General features: G+C 43.6%; 1 protein-coding gene across 3 annotated transcripts in view; it reads left to right on the top strand.

Moving 5' to 3' along the window:
* Positions 1–13,844, top strand: part of stim2b (stromal interaction molecule 2b) — a 37,872-nt gene extending 24,028 nt beyond the window's left edge. The window contains exons 3-12 of one of the 3 annotated variants that reach the window (XM_028428871.1): positions 3,291–3,402; positions 4,489–4,600; positions 5,348–5,463; positions 5,581–5,758; positions 7,624–7,801; positions 8,307–8,468; positions 10,156–10,256; positions 10,754–10,992; positions 11,068–11,257; positions 11,595–13,844. In XM_028428871.1, the coding sequence (XP_028284672.1) occupies positions 3,291–3,402; positions 4,489–4,600; positions 5,348–5,463; positions 5,581–5,758; positions 7,624–7,801; positions 8,307–8,468; positions 10,156–10,256; positions 10,754–10,992; positions 11,068–11,257; positions 11,595–12,225 (2,019 nt within the window). In that variant the 3' untranslated portion in view covers positions 12,226–13,844. Of the gene's footprint in view, positions 1–3,290; positions 3,403–4,488; positions 4,601–5,247; positions 5,282–5,347; positions 5,464–5,580; positions 5,759–7,623; positions 7,802–8,306; positions 8,469–10,155; positions 10,257–10,753; positions 10,993–11,067; positions 11,312–11,594 lie in introns of those variants that run through there. The other 2 variants (XM_028428870.1, XM_028428872.1) reach the window with 2 other exon arrangements.
* Positions 13,845–15,473: the final 1,629 nt, after the last annotated feature.

Here is a 15,473-nt window from a genome sequence, read left to right as displayed (position 1 = left end):
CCATTCTCTCATCTCTGTATTTTGCACGAGCTAGGAGGCGATTAGCTTAGCATAAGGACAAGCTACAGTGAAGAACTGCTAAAAGAAACATGTCTGAAGCTCACTGATTAACATGGTTCATGGCCTGATGCCACCAGGAGGTTGCCAGATGTGACCGATCCTTACAGCTGTATGTCAACAGCGCCCAGGGTTAAACTCGTACGCCCTAAAACCACACCTTGATGTCAGTTATGTAACAACCGAGATACTTTAATGAAGTCAGGCTAACAGTGTCTAACTGCCTCCAGGCTTTGTGTTAAGTGTAACTAACCATCCCTGCTTCTAGCTACATACTACCTGACACGAGAAAGACAGTAGATGCAAACAGTAAAGGCTGCCATTGGTTGAATACAGCTGATAGGTCTAGGTTTACTGCAAGAGCTACACTATAGTTCTGTCAGGTGAGACATAAGCACTGTCTGACTCCCACATAAGTGCATAAAACTGTCTCTGCTGGTCTTTAAATAACTTGATAAACCCTGCGAGCATATCACACGGTGCCTGAAAATATGTTAAAAATGTTTAACAGTGCACTGTTTTCTTAAGCAAAGGCTCCCGCTTTGAACTCTGGTAGCCTTAATGAAGCGGTTTTTAAGGACGATCGTATCATGTGAGTGATGGTTTCATGATTGGAGCTGCCCAGCTGCCCTGTGTTTGATAAATCACCTGCTCATGTTTTAATAAATTACAGCCATGCGCTGCAGATTTTATCACATATTAATAACAATTAGTGCACTTAATTACCCTGGTTGTGCAAAGGGGCTTGATTAATGTGGAGGTATGCTGTTGAGTGAAACTAGCATCACTTAGGGTTATAATGGATGGATGTAATAAATATAGGTAGATCAGATGTGGACAGATGGACTGATATGGTTGATATGAATACACTGTTAGAGAGAGCAGAGGCAAGCTCGGCCAACTCACCCTAGTCTCATATGAACAAATATGTCTTTGTCTCCACTGTGCGCCCCCAGTCTGTGTTGGGCCTCTGTCTGTAGAGACTCCAGTGTATTGTACGAGTCATTACCCTAACTGTCCTGCAGTCCTGACCGCCAAGACAAAGACTTTTATCCTTTTTATGCTGAACTTTCTTCTCTTATTTGACATTTCGACAGGCTGCACAGCGTGGCTGTAATTATCACAGCTATCGGCTATCTTAATACTTAACCACAGAAGCCACACAAAGGCCTGTCTTTATAGCAGCCTGCTATCTTGTGGCTCTCTGCTTACTTTATATGGCTCCATAAAGCATCACAAAGCTGTCTTTTCACCATATGCAAAGCAGCTCTGCTCATCTTCCCACATGCAGTTCTATGATGCAGCACGTCAACCAATTAGTTACTAGTAAACGGTGATTAGGCTGATTTTTGACTTTGTTTTTCACAGAATGTCGTGATCAGTACTAAGGGCTTCGTGAGACATTTGTTGGGTCTGTGTGTTGCGCACATTGTGGTCCCCCCTCCAGTGACTCAGCAGGCCTTTAGTTCCCTTAGTTGGTGCCTGGTGTTACATCAGTGAGAAACTACATTTGCATTTGTATTGAGAAAGATGTTTAAAGGCCTCTCAGACGATTTTGTCCACTACTGATGTGGTGAAAGAGCTTTACAGACTTTACAGATAGGAATCCAAGAGAAAAAAAAAAAGCTATGTGAATACAGCCTACGCTCAGATTTTGGTTTCAACAACCACTCATTTGTAGGGAAGATATCAGTGTTTAAACCTCCTGTTGTATTATTATTCCATCTATTATTAAATATGCTGCGACCCATTCAGCTTGGGTGCTGACATCACAGCAGACAGTTGTCAAATATGCAGTTGTACAGGGGTCGACTAATGTAATGTAAAAAAATAGTTAGCAAACTTAGCTTATTTCTGTTGGTTAGTTGAATGTTTAAAAAAATTTAACTTGTACAACTTTGGATGTGTCTGGATTGATGTGCGTTCAACAGCCTGCGTTGTCTAGCGATAGCTGATGCATTTCATCCAAAAAGGATGAAGCAGGCTCATCAACATAGAAGCTGACCACATGCCTTTTGGTAACTCTGGGTATCTGTACATATGTTTTGACCTGTTACTGCTTTCATGCTGAGACGGGCGATTTTGTGAAATGTTGCAAATATTTGCAGCAGACTGCCATTATGTATTGAATGTCTGACTCACAGCGCTCTTTTCAGGCTGTCTGAGCACATATCAGAGATGTGTGAAAGTGCAGGTAGATTCTGATGACGGCTGCAATATGTCTGTCACGATGAATACACTCGACCGAGACGCTCTTAGAAACGGTTTCAAAGGAAGTCAGTGCAGTTGAGCACATGATGGTGTGAACACGTGATATTTTCCACGCAGTGTGATAATCTGCGTGTTCTTTTCCTCTTTCATCAAGTCAGATGTGAAACCCATTGATCTGAAACTATGATTCATAGCTGCGTGAAATGTCAAAACACACTCAGCTCCGATATTTAGCTGAGTTTCTGGCAGGCCTGTGATTTCTGCAGCAGAGGAGGAAGGAAGCTTTTATTTGCTGCTGAAATGTACAGACAGTGTGCGGCAGCACTGCAGACCATGGCTCAACCACTGGAAGCAGCTGTGGGTTAAGTGTACAGCCCAAGGACCCTTCAAGCACACAGCTGATTGAACCGGCAGCCTTAGAGTTAGTGGAGCCACGTTTGCTGGGATCAGCTTATGTGCTGTGATTTTGCAGCACACTGCAAAGCTGAACTGCAGTAACAGCAGAGGCTAATTAGTTATTAGGAACAGGTAGGATGTACGATTTAGAAGTTACGTTTTTGTTTATGCCAAGGCCGCACTCATTCACACAGTGCCGTCCAAGATGGATGCTTTGAGGCGTTTGGTCGTCAGCCATGGTCCTTGTTAATGCTGCCGGTGTTCTGGCAATTCTCTGGCAATTCTATCTGTTCTCTGCAGGGGCATTTAGTTCAGAGCTACCAAAGGAGGACATCCGGAAACTGAAAACACACACACACACACACACACACAGGTGGAAGTGGTGCCTCTACCATGGGTCTCTTTCTCTTTTCAAAGTCCCTAAAAGGGAAGAAAGTCAGTAAAAAGAAAGTGTGTGTGTGTGTGCATGTGATCCAAAGCCAGACTTTTAGGCTAAGCCAACTCTCACTGCGGAAACCACACATGGACATACACAGACAAGCACAGCCATCTGTATCTGTAAATACAAAAAACAATTTGAATACATTTCAAATATATTTATGCTGATGTCTCTCTTCTACTTTTAGTTCATAATAGAAGACATGAAGCAGCAGCAAACAAACAAACACAGCAATCTGCACCGTGAAGACCAGCACATCACTGTGGAGGAGCTGTGGAAGGGCTGGAAGACCTCTGAGGGTAAGGAAGCCCTCCGTCTACTGTCCTGTAAAGCAACTCACTAACAGGGAGTAGTCAGGTCTTATATAAACCAAAAAAAAATCCAATCAAATTATGGATGAAGGTGAAGATAAACACCAGTTTTTCAGTCAGTCATTTTATTAGAGTTTTTCTGCAATGCAACTCAAAGATGTAGGTTTATGTAAGACAAAAAAGTACAGGATGAAGAATATATCATGCAAAGAAGAGTGTCTGTCTGCTGCACAGACGTCACGTTACTGTACACACATGATCATATGACACAGGTGTGGTTTCTCATAAGTAATCAGCAGGTCAGACGTCCCTCTTCAGCCTCCCTGTTTGTTTCTGTTCCGGTCTAACAAACCTTAAGTACACACAGGCAGTAGTCGGCAAGTTTGCTGTCACTCTCCCATGGGTTTAAGTAAACAGACACATTTTAGACGTGGTTCCTATCCAGAGCAAAAGAAAAAGTCACATTTTAAAATGTTAAATGTCTGTCAGCGTTCTCGCGTAACCTCCGCGTCCACTGTGATGATGCGCCTAACGTACAATATAACTGAGTAACATAATCAAACACAGATCACTGATGCCTTCATGTCTCCATGCGATACCAGAGTCGGTGTTTGGGGCCTAATGTTTTTGTCTTCTGCCTCTGCTTTCAATTAAGATAAGATACCAGAGTCATTAACTGTTCAACATCATGGCCGTATATACTGTGGCAACAAAGCTGATAACATTTAAAATAATGTTCTTCAGGCTTATTTACTAATTCATAAATAACATCTAATGTTTGTTTGCTTTGACAGTTGATATATCTGATTCAGACATCATGTGATTGCACTAAATTCAGCCTAATAGGAGCGGCTTCTATTCAGCCACAGCCATTTAACCCTAAGCATTGGATAAACTTGTAAATAAATGTAACTTGCAGCGTGCTTCCTATTAAACCAATCGGACAAAACAATTCAGGACAGACTAAATGATGCTACTTCATACAAATACACCTGATAGAAAAGAAAACATGCTGCGTAACAAGTGATTTTATACCGATACTGAAGAAAGGTATTGTTTTTTTTCTTTTATCAGTCCACAACTGGACCATGGATGACACGGTACAGTGGCTGAAGGAGTCGGTGGAGCTCCCGCAGTACGAGAAGAACTTCCGGGATTTCCGGGTCACAGGGAACACTTTACCTCGGTTAGTACAACAACCAGGCTGCTTATGTTATACAAGCAAAATGTGTACAAAATGCTTAAACTCTCTTTGCTTCACAGCACATGTTGTGTTTAACGTCATTTTTATGGACTCTAATTTATTTGCTGACCTGTGACCAGTTTCTCTATTATCTATTACACCCACAGGCAGCTTTTCATTCTCTGTTTATTTATTACGTCCAGTTGCCTTGCTTTAACCTTGTGAATTTCTCTGTTCAATGCTGCCCACTGCTGGCTGGAAAAGGCAGCACAGCTGCAAAGTGACCCCTGTATTAGAAAAGTCTTTTTTTTCAGAGCAGCTTTACTTATCTTTGTCTATATTTACAATCTTTAAATGCTTCAAACTGATGTGTTTGACTTTTTCCTTATCTGCTGTTAGTTCAATCTCCTAAAAGCACTCACACTGGAGATAAATGTGTTCTATCGGACACATGGAATACAGCTCGCTGTATGGCATGAGTGGACTTGGGAGGGCGGGCGGAGGGTTATTGAGGGGTTTCATGTTGCGCCTCAGAGCTGATCGGCGCTGACTCATGAAGTGATGTCACAGCGGAGGGGGGGATACAGTTTCCCCAGGCTGCCATGTTGTCTGAGCCAGTTAAAATGGGGGCAGTATACAGAAGGCCCCACGTTAGAAGGAAAGAAATGGGGTGGTGTCACAAAGGTCAGACAAGACAGAGGACACATGAGCCAGAGCCCTATATCAACTCTTAACTCTCCTCTTTTTCAGAATAGCGGCGAATGAACCGTCATTTATGTCGATGCAGCTAAAGATATTAGACCAGCGGCATAAACAAAAATTAAACCTAAAGGCACTGGATGCTGTGCTTTTTGGTCCTCCTCTTCGTAAGTATGAAACCAAAAACAATTTGTGAATATCAATCAACAATACTGACCTGTATGTATGTATGTATGTATGTAAGATGTCACCAGCCCTCCTTCTGTGCTGCTCCCCCGCTGCAGGTCCACAGCATAACTGGATGAAAGACTTTGTCCTGATGGTTTCCATAGTGATCGGTGTCGGCGGCTGCTGGTTTGCATACGTGCAGAACAAATCCAGCAAGGTGCACATTTCTCAGATGATGAAGGATCTGGAGAGCCTGCAACACGCTGAGCAAAGCCTCTTAGACCTACAGAGTCGGTATGAAGAAAACATGTCAGATTTAGATTAAAATGGCCCCAATTTCATGTACAAATACTTTTACAAAGATGCTAGTGCAGTGGTTTGTTTCAACGTTCTGGGTGGTGCTGGTGGAAACTCCATATAGGGATTTTGTTGACTTGTTTTAAAGTGCTCCACACACTATTCAGTTTCCCATTGCTGGAACATTTGATCAACTGAAGGCCAATTTGGTTCCTACTATGACAGGAACTTCTGACTGGTCCTAAAAAGGTGGGCAGGGCCCAGTGATCGGTTGGTGGCGCTTGACCAAAGTTCCTTAATAACCCTAATGGATCTTACACCAAAATGCAGAATATACCAGAGACCCAGACCTGAGGAAAAGAGCAGATACTCTACCGAAAAAAAACTTGAGCAGAAGTTGAACCATACTGAAGTAGAAGTAGGATTTTTTTGTAGGGATGTCCCGATCAGGTTTTTTTGCCCTCGCCTCCGAGTCATTTGTTTTTGAGTATCTGTCGATACCGAGTCCCAACCCGATCCGATACTTGTAGGGTTCTCTATAAAGGCAAATAGCAAGTCACTCGTTGCAGCAAAATGCGTGTGTGTGTGCGCTTCGCGCTGACTGTTAACCGCTATCGCATCAACTGTGGATTTCCATCGAGGTCTCGAACCCAGGACCTCTTGCACCAAAGGAAACTGTCATATCCCTACACTACAAGACATTAACTTTGACAGCTCTAAAATATATATCCAAGTCCTGATCGGGAGGTAACGTCCGATTCCGATCAAGTCTGAAATCACATAATCGGGCCCGATTTCCCATTACGTGATCGGATCGGGACATCCCTAATGTTTTGTACTTAGGTATTCTGTTTTAACACTAAGTCCAAACTTCTGTCCATATAGTTCAGTGGTTCTGTCATCGCAGCAAACTGAGGCAGCTTGATGACCCAATGATAAACCAGCTCCATAAAACCTGCTTGAAATCAGTTGCAGAACTGTACTGCTCTGGCAGCAATACTGGATTTGTTAATGGAGGTACTGCTCCAATGTGTCACTGGTTGTGAGTTAGTCACTTGTTCATGACAGTGTGTCAGCCAGAACACAACTTAAGGCTAAATATGAAAAAGAGGATACAGGGATGTATCCTCAGTCTCTTTACTTACGTAGATGGGAGGGAGTGGTCTAAAACAACAGAAGAAACCGAAATTCATTAATTAACCTAAACAAATTCCTTGAAGTCATAATAATAATAATAATAATATTTACTACAGTCAAATAGCCACCAGACACTGTGGACTTACACTAGGTATTTCTGCCTTTTGTACAAAGCTTTAATATTTATAAAAGAACAAACATATCAGTAACAAACTGTTCCCAAGCTTTACTGGAAATACAACCTCACATACAGCACACAGAGCGGAACAGTCTTTCTTATTACTAAACTATCCATCTAACTTTAACTGAACTAACACATTATCCAGAGATTATACGAGCGTGCTTACTCACGGGTCAGCGAATCACTCTACTGAGAAACCTCCATCACGTGTTCACCTCAGTACGTGTTCATTAAGCCTCTGTGCTGCACAGAAGTCCGAATAAAAGTATTTAACTCAGCAAAAATGTAATGTAGTGCAGTAAAAGTGGAAGGAAACACTATGGCTGAAAGAACTGATTAGTGGACAGTTCCTGTAAAGCACCCCGACCTGAGTTCCTGCAGTGGAAAATGTTTCCACCCCACCTCTCACTTAACATCAACTAGAGTAGAATAGTTAAAGAAAAGGGGCAATGGCGATTAATAGCACTTAAACTTTAGCATTTTTGTACACCATGTTGCATGCTGGTCCTTATATTCAGCTTATTCATTTTCTGCCCACTCTCAGACTGGAAAAGGCTCAGGAGGAGAACCGGACGGTGGCTGTCGAGAAGCAGAACCTGGAGCAGAAAATGAGGGACGAGATCGACGGAGCAAAAAAGGAGGCTTACAGGCTTCGAGAGCTGCGAGAGGGCGCCGAATGCGAGCTCAGCCGGCTCAAATACGCAGAGGAGGAGCTGGTGCAGGTACAATTTGTTTCCTGGATGTTGATTGGACAAGCACATAATTAATGATACTTAATGTATCTGAATACTTTATGTAAGGCAGTCACCTTTATGATGAATATGCAGCTAAATATCTAATCAAAACTTTCAATAAGGAAGAGAGGTTAGTGTCTGGATGTAAATGTTTCCATTACTGTGCTGTAACACTTTGAAACGATATTTTTCACATTAATTTTTCATTTCTTCTACAAAAAAAACCTCCGCATATCCTGTAGATTGCCTCTTTTGCCCTCATATAAAAATACAGCAGCAGTGTATCAAAAGGTTCCTCTCGGTAATGAGTTCTCTCCTTGCAGTCGTGACTCGTTTTTGCAGAGCAGATTGAGAATTCAAACAGTAAATACAGTTCATTTAAAATTCAGTGAAGATTAACCTTCACTTACTGTGGTGTTTGATCAGTGATCTTGTGGGTAAAGTTTGGCAGCGAGCCTGACCCCCTGATGTGTCACGTTTCCCTCCCGCGTAGGTGCGAAAGGCTCTGAAGCGAGCGGAGAAAGAGATGCAGTCAGAGTGCTCGCTGCCTGAAGCGCTGCAGAAGTGGCTGCAGCTCACACACGAGGTGGAAGTTCAGTACTACAACATCAAGAAGCAGAACGCAGAGTTTCAGCTGTGCGTCGCCAAAGAAGAGGTAACTTCATTGTCTTTGGAGATGATCAATGCTCTTACAGTGAATTAAGCATTGCTGCAAAAAGTGCTGTGAGGGAACAACCTGTGACATTTTGTTGGTAGTTAAGGTAACTTTTCAGTCCAAGGGCCTTATGATGTTAATGTTTTGGACATTTGTATTGGAAGAAATGTGATTTGGCAATATCTACACCACGTCATGAATGATTTAACCTACAGATCATGTCACTACCATGTGTTTACATGGTAAAGCCAGAAATTTCCTTCCAGAAAATTCCAGGTTGTCAGTTCAAATCTTCTAATTTTCTTTTATGCCCTGGGTTTTGACCAAGCGGCAACCTTCAGGGCTCAGACTTGAAGCCCATGCAGAAGTGTCAAAACTTGTAGTTCATGCCGCAACCACTGGGGGCTGGCTCCAGAAGCAAGTCATTTCCCATAGACTCCCATGTTAAAATGGCCGAATTCACAGCAGAAATGAACATGTTTACAGCCTGGTACAAAAAAACACTCTGGTCTCAAATGATTAGTTCTCTTCTAGTGTCAATTGTACGGGGGTGAATTTTTTTACAACTCACTCTTTTTAATTATATTCAGACTTAAAATTACGCATAATTATAGGCGATGCCACTTGAGCATGAGTTTCCTGCTTCCACAATCACCCGTCCCCCTAAACTCCGCTCGTGCTCCCCCTCTGTCCATATTTGGAATTTTATTTTGGAGCGGACATGATGCTGCCAACATGGCGGCGGTCAGAGCGTCCTGGAGCCTCCCACTGAGCCTCAAAACGGCTCTTCAGAAACAAACGGGTGACATCACAGAAGCTCTGTCCATAGTTTTTACTGTCAATGGTTTTCCAATCCAATCCATCCAATCCATCTTTATTTATAGAGCACCTTTTAAAAGACAACAGGGTAAGCCAAAGTGCTGTACACAGCCTACCAAGCATAGAATAATTGAAAAAATGAAATAAAATAAATATAAGTTTGATAAAACATAGGAATATAAAACCATACAATAAAAGCACCAGTCAGGGGTAAGTACAATACAACAAGTAAAAGTCAACAACTCAAAGAGAGTTAAAAGCCAGAGTAAAAAGATATGTTTTAAGTAATGACTTAAAAACCATAAAAGAATCAATCTGTCTAAGGTGCAAAGGCAGTTTGTTCCACAGTTTCGGACCTGCGACAGAGAAGGAACGGTCCCCCCTGTGTTTTCTCTGTGTTTTTGGGACGACCAGGAGAGACTGGTCAGCTGACCTTAGAGAGCGAGCAGGGCAGTGGGGCTGGAGCATGTCAGACATGTACTGAGGGGCGAGACCATGAAGGGATTTAAAAACAAATAAGAGAATTTTAAAATCAATGCGAAAAGGAATCGGGAGCCAGTGCAATGACTTTAAAATCGGAGTAATGTGCTCTCGCTTCTTAGCCCCAGTTAAAAAGTTGACTGACAGGAGGCCTCCAAATCAAAGCACTACCTTACTCCTCGGACGAAAACTCCACGCTATAATCAGGTTTATTTCTGCTGTAACGTTTTGCATTTCAACATGAAGGTCAAAGCAGACTGACTTAATTTATTTCTCAGTGAATTTTCCACTGAAACGCGATTGCGTTGGTGTGATCATCAAAGCATCTTATGGTTTGTCTTACATTTCTCTCAACTTTGACAATGATGTGTGCTCTTTCTAATTTCAGGCAGAGAAAATAAAAAAGAAGAGAGGCTCTGTGTTTGGAACTCTTCATGTAGCCCACAGTTCATCCCTGGATGAGGTGGACCACAAGATACTGGAAGCAAAGTAAGACACCGAGCATGTGAGACGAGCTGCACCAATACAACTTATCACTAATCACTGCATAGTGCGAAATACTATTAAAACATCAATTGAGTTTTTGTTGGAATCATGAGTTTTGGTCACTATTCTTTGTTTTAGAGAATAAAAACTTTGTTAAAACCAGAGTCCTCACTGCACGAGATAAAAACTGAAGCCTTACCTGACTTTATAATATAGATAATAAGATATGTTTAATATATTCAGAGCTCAGTTTGATCCAGTTAGCACCGCAGAGGTAAAGAATTTCTCTGTATTCAAAAGCCAAAAATCAAGATAATCACATAAAAGTCAGAACAAAGAACGATCTTGTTAGGCAGAAGTCCAATTTCAAACCAGGAGGCCTGTGTGTGCCACAACTGTGTAAATCCTCACTGTGTTTAACCAAAGAATTTCAATCAGAAACAGAATCACCTTCATGTTTTCCAAGTACCCCTCTCCTCACCTGACTGTGTCTCTTTTAGGAAAGCGCTGTCAGAGGTAACAGCATGCCTGAGGGAGCGGCTCCACCGCTGGCAGCAGATCGAGAAGCTTTGCGGCTTCCCTGTCGTCAATAACTCGGGTCTGCCGAGCCTGACAGCCAGCCTGTACTCAGACCACAGCTGGGTGGTCATGCCGCGAGTCTCAGTACCTCCCTACCCTATCGCAGGAGGAGTGGATGACCTGGACGAGGACACACCTCCCATCATTCCACAGTTCACAGGTGAGTAAGCCGAACTGTCAGCACAGTATTTGAAGCAGAACGAACCCTGATGCGCTCCGGCTTTCTCCTCACCAGCAACTACGATGATCAGGCCCTCGCTGACGCGCAGCAGCAGCCTGTGCCGCTCCCGCCGCAGCCTGATGAGCTCTCCACAGTCCTCACTGATGTCTCCGGACCCAGACCTGCTGTCCATGGCCAGCTCGTCCCTCTCCTATCGCCCCGAGGCAGATGACGAACATATCATGTTCAGCTCGGATAGGAGGGGGTATGTAGCGGTGGCCGGCACGCCGCGGAATGGTTTTACAGTTTGGACTTACAGGTGTTTTATCCAGACATCCACATCCATGCATTACACTTGGGGGTTAAGTGGTGACATTTGTTTCTAGGTGTGTGTGTGGAGGACGCAACAGTAGCCACTACTGACAGGTGCTTTACCAATGTACTGGTAGAAGCTCTAAAACCTTAGAAAAACAACCAGGGAATTCAGACCACAACAAGCAAACACACACCTCCAAAAATGTTACGGTTAGCTGTTTGGTTAATGCTGTTGGGTAACTGATGACAAAACATACCTCTGACCGGGCGCTTCTTTTCTTCATTAGGGAAGCTCAAGAGGGCAGCTCCGACACGGACTCTCTTAGCTCATCCATGGGCCGCAAGCAGCTACAAAATACCTGCACAGCGGGCTCGGAAACCCCTTACCGCAAGGTCTCCCGCGAGGAGCTGCTGCTGTTCAGCCAGAGTACGGAGCTTCCAGCATCCACCCCCACCACCTACACCACCACCAGCAGCAGCAGCAGCAGCAGCCTCAGGGACTCCACGCCTCCCCCTCTGCCTCCGACTCCGGCGACCACCCCGTCCAGCCCACCCTCCACCTCACCGTCCCCTGACTTGGAGCACCACCCATTTGCACAAAGGGGCTCGCCCGACCTCACCCGCATCATACCCGACTCCCAGAGTCCACCTTTCTCACAGGGGAACGTTACCTCCCCAACAGGCAAGGGCATGTACAACGGCATCCTGGAGAAGTCCTACAGCTTCGGGCAGCTGCCAGCGAGCATGCTGCCCAAAGTGGGACGTTACCCATCTCTTACCTCCCTGGACTCGGAGGGCCGGAGCGTAGGAAGGGAATCTAAGCTCCAGAGCACCTCCTCCCAGGACTCCAGCGAAAATGGAGAGAAAAGCAAGCGCTCCTCCTCTAAAATCAAAAGCTTATTTAAGAAGAAGAAATAAAACTTGCAAAGTGAGATGTGTGTGTGTGTGTGTGTGTGTGTGTGAGAGAGAGAGAAGATACAAAAGCTGTTTTAGCCGAAACCCTAAAAAAAAGGACATCACTGTAAGCTAAAACATTTCACTTAGTTTCTCTCTTAATTTCTTTGCGTCATCACAGATGGAATGTAGCTCAGTCTGGGCCTTCACACGCCCTGCAGACTGGTAGCCTTATTTTTCAATAATGCCTTTTCATTTAGTTCACTCATAGCCTCACAGGAAGAACCTGCATAGGTCAAAGAAATGTCAATGAAAGGTCACTGTTGTTGTCTCTTAATTATTATTTTGAGTTTGAACCAAAAAAAAAAAAAAGCCACTACGTCAAAGGGTCTTAAAGGTGCAGTCCATGCATTTAAGCACGCATTGTTTCACTGTGGTTGTGTAGTTGTGCGCCGTTTCCAACTGAATGTATTTAAATCTCACTTTCAGTTGTGACAGCCTCTACAAACACAGCCCAGACGACAAAATGTTCACACTTTTTCCCATCTCTCCCACAAAAATCATGGATTGCATCTTGCAAGGTTTTTGAGTCCTAAACTCATGTTACTTGTCCTTTGATGAGAAGAAATCCTGCTAAAAGTTTGTTGCACTACTGCTTTCCTGGTATTTTGGGAAAGAGCCGCTGCTTGCGGAGTACATATTGAATACAGAGATGAGGGGGGGATGCATGGGCAGCCGCAGTGAAGACACATCACATAATGCCAGAGCCAAAGTTATCTGAGGTGTCTTCAGTGCCACTGTTTATGGATGCCTCAATATATATATATATATATAAATATAAATATATATACTTTGTTTTCACATGTTCTTATAGATGTTTTTAAATAGATTCATGAATGGTGGGGCATCGTATGAACTGATCTTCACAGGAGAGAGTTTATTATGCAGTCTTAGTCCACACCATCACTGTCCTCGTGTTCGATCTGCCCCTCATTACTTGATGAACTGCATCCTGTAGCCAAATCATTTCCATTTTTTTTTGTCCTGAATGCCCTGAAACCTGGTGCCAATCACTGGATTTTATTCAAATAATTAATATCATTGTGTGACCTCAATAAAACACTAAGGATGACTAGGAATTATTTGATCCAGATCTGATTGGTACACCCACACCCGCCCCCACCACCACCACCACCACATGTACCACATTAAGCTCGAAGCTGACCCATGCAATACGCTCCTGTTCCTCACCTCTGGGCCCGCATCGAGCGCACTGATGTCAAGAGCTCCTGCTTCACACTGTGATCTCTGGCTTCCTCCCTTCATCCTGGACCTGGTTGTCACTGCTGCAAGGACACATACAAGGGACATGTCGATGAGGTGGTGATGATGATGATGATGATGATGATGGTGATGGTGATGGTGATGGTGAGGTGTGTTCCGAGTATCACAACGGCAGGCCTCTGTAAAACAACAAAGGAATATACAAACGTATATTAGGAAGGTTGTGGACAGGAAAATGGCAGACAGACCTGCAAGAAAAAAATGAATGTTTACGAGACATTAGGGGGTTTTATGAGAACATTTTGTGTGTGAATATTTGTATACTGTAGAAGAATTAATAAAAAAATGGAGTCATCTGAGACGTTTCGGAGTCATGTTTGCTGCAGCATTTTTCATGCCTAATTTTTTGAGTAGACAGAAACAGGGATTTAAAGTCTCCATAAAAACCTCAGACACTGAGTTTAACACAGTGAGCCTGAGGTTTAGTCTTCTGGACTCTGCAGAAAGGTGATTAAAAGAGTGGAAAACACTCTCTAAACAGAGGAGACGGGCTGAGGCATCAGCTTCTCACCTGTTTACAACTCTGTCCTTTCATCTCATCTCAGTGGGTTTGTAACCAGTCCTGCACGGGGCCCTGGCACAGTGTCTGGTTGTTAACTGACCATTAAAAAAAGGAAGCCCCTTTAATAGCTGCTTGCAGCCCAAAAACATATCGTAAAATTGCAACTAAACATCGTTATTGATGATTTTTTTTTTCTCCATCAAAAGCTGACATTTTGTCCAACAAACCACGAAACATTTGATAAGCCACACAGCTGGAGAATATTTCTTGATAAATGACTTAATTATCTAAAGAGTTGCTCAACCAAACCTCATTTTTAAAGAAATCAACATCATTCTTTAGTCTCCAGCTGTGCTGAAAGTTTCCAGCCCTGACCCTCCTTTTGGAGCTCACAGCAGAGCACAGCAGAAGTGTGGTGGGGGGGGATATCATCCTGACACCCCCCATTCGTCTTGAGAGCGTGGAACCCATGAAACACAGAAGAAAAGCATGCATGATTGCTTTATCAATATAAAGTGAACGTGATGGAACTTGTGCTGATGGTTCATCAATTCGGCGCACCAGGAGAGGAGCGGGGACGTCTGCTGGTGATGAATGTGTTGTTTGGGTGCTACTGTACACAGCAGCAACTGGTCCACCTTATTGGGAGGGGAGGTGCAGTTACAGTGACGGCCACATGGTGTCAGAAGAGCACCAGAGGTAATGTGTGCCACTCCCTGAGTGAAAATCTGCTGAGTGTCAGAGAGCGATGTTGGTGATACAGTGACAGAACGCAGGCAGACGCTGGAGGAACATGTTCAGTTCCACTGGCTAATCTGACCTGATTTTACTGCTTCGGGATTATTAAGACATCGTGTCGTTTCCCCAGGCCCCCCCCTTTGAAAACGGGCATTTATTACACAGATATATTATGGCTGCACACGCTGCACATCGTGAGGGCGTCACATTCCAAAACTTTCCTGGTGTTTCTAGTGAATTAAAAAATGCAACATCATCAGCCTGACCCCAGTCACACAGGACTGCCGATTCAAACTCATCAAAGAGTCCTTCTGTTTAGCTCCATCTACCACCTCCACCCCAACATGGCTGCCATTTTGATAGTTCCAGTGGTCATGGCAGGTGTGGCCACTTTGACATGGAATAGATCAATGCACTTAATGTGTAAATTATGCAGCAGGGGAGTATGATTACAATAAACATGCTAGCTTTTTAAACAATGAACTCCTTTGGTCTGACATATAAGACCATTTTGTAGTCCAAATCTGGAGTGACACCATATGCAATGGTGTCACAACAGCAGCCGTGCAACCAAAGGTATATGAAGGTTGTAATAAAGATGTGATTAACTCACTCTAAAACCACAATATCAATCAATATTATTTAGGGCTGCACGAAGTACTCGAGTAATATTCGAGGGAAAAATGCC

The sequence above is a fragment of the Parambassis ranga genome, chromosome 18 (assembly GCF_900634625.1).
Source record: "Parambassis ranga chromosome 18, fParRan2.1, whole genome shotgun sequence".
Taxonomy (NCBI): Eukaryota; Metazoa; Chordata; class Actinopteri; family Ambassidae; genus Parambassis; species Parambassis ranga.
Note: the sequence above shows the minus strand (reverse complement) of the source record. Positions and strands in the feature narration are given on the sequence as shown.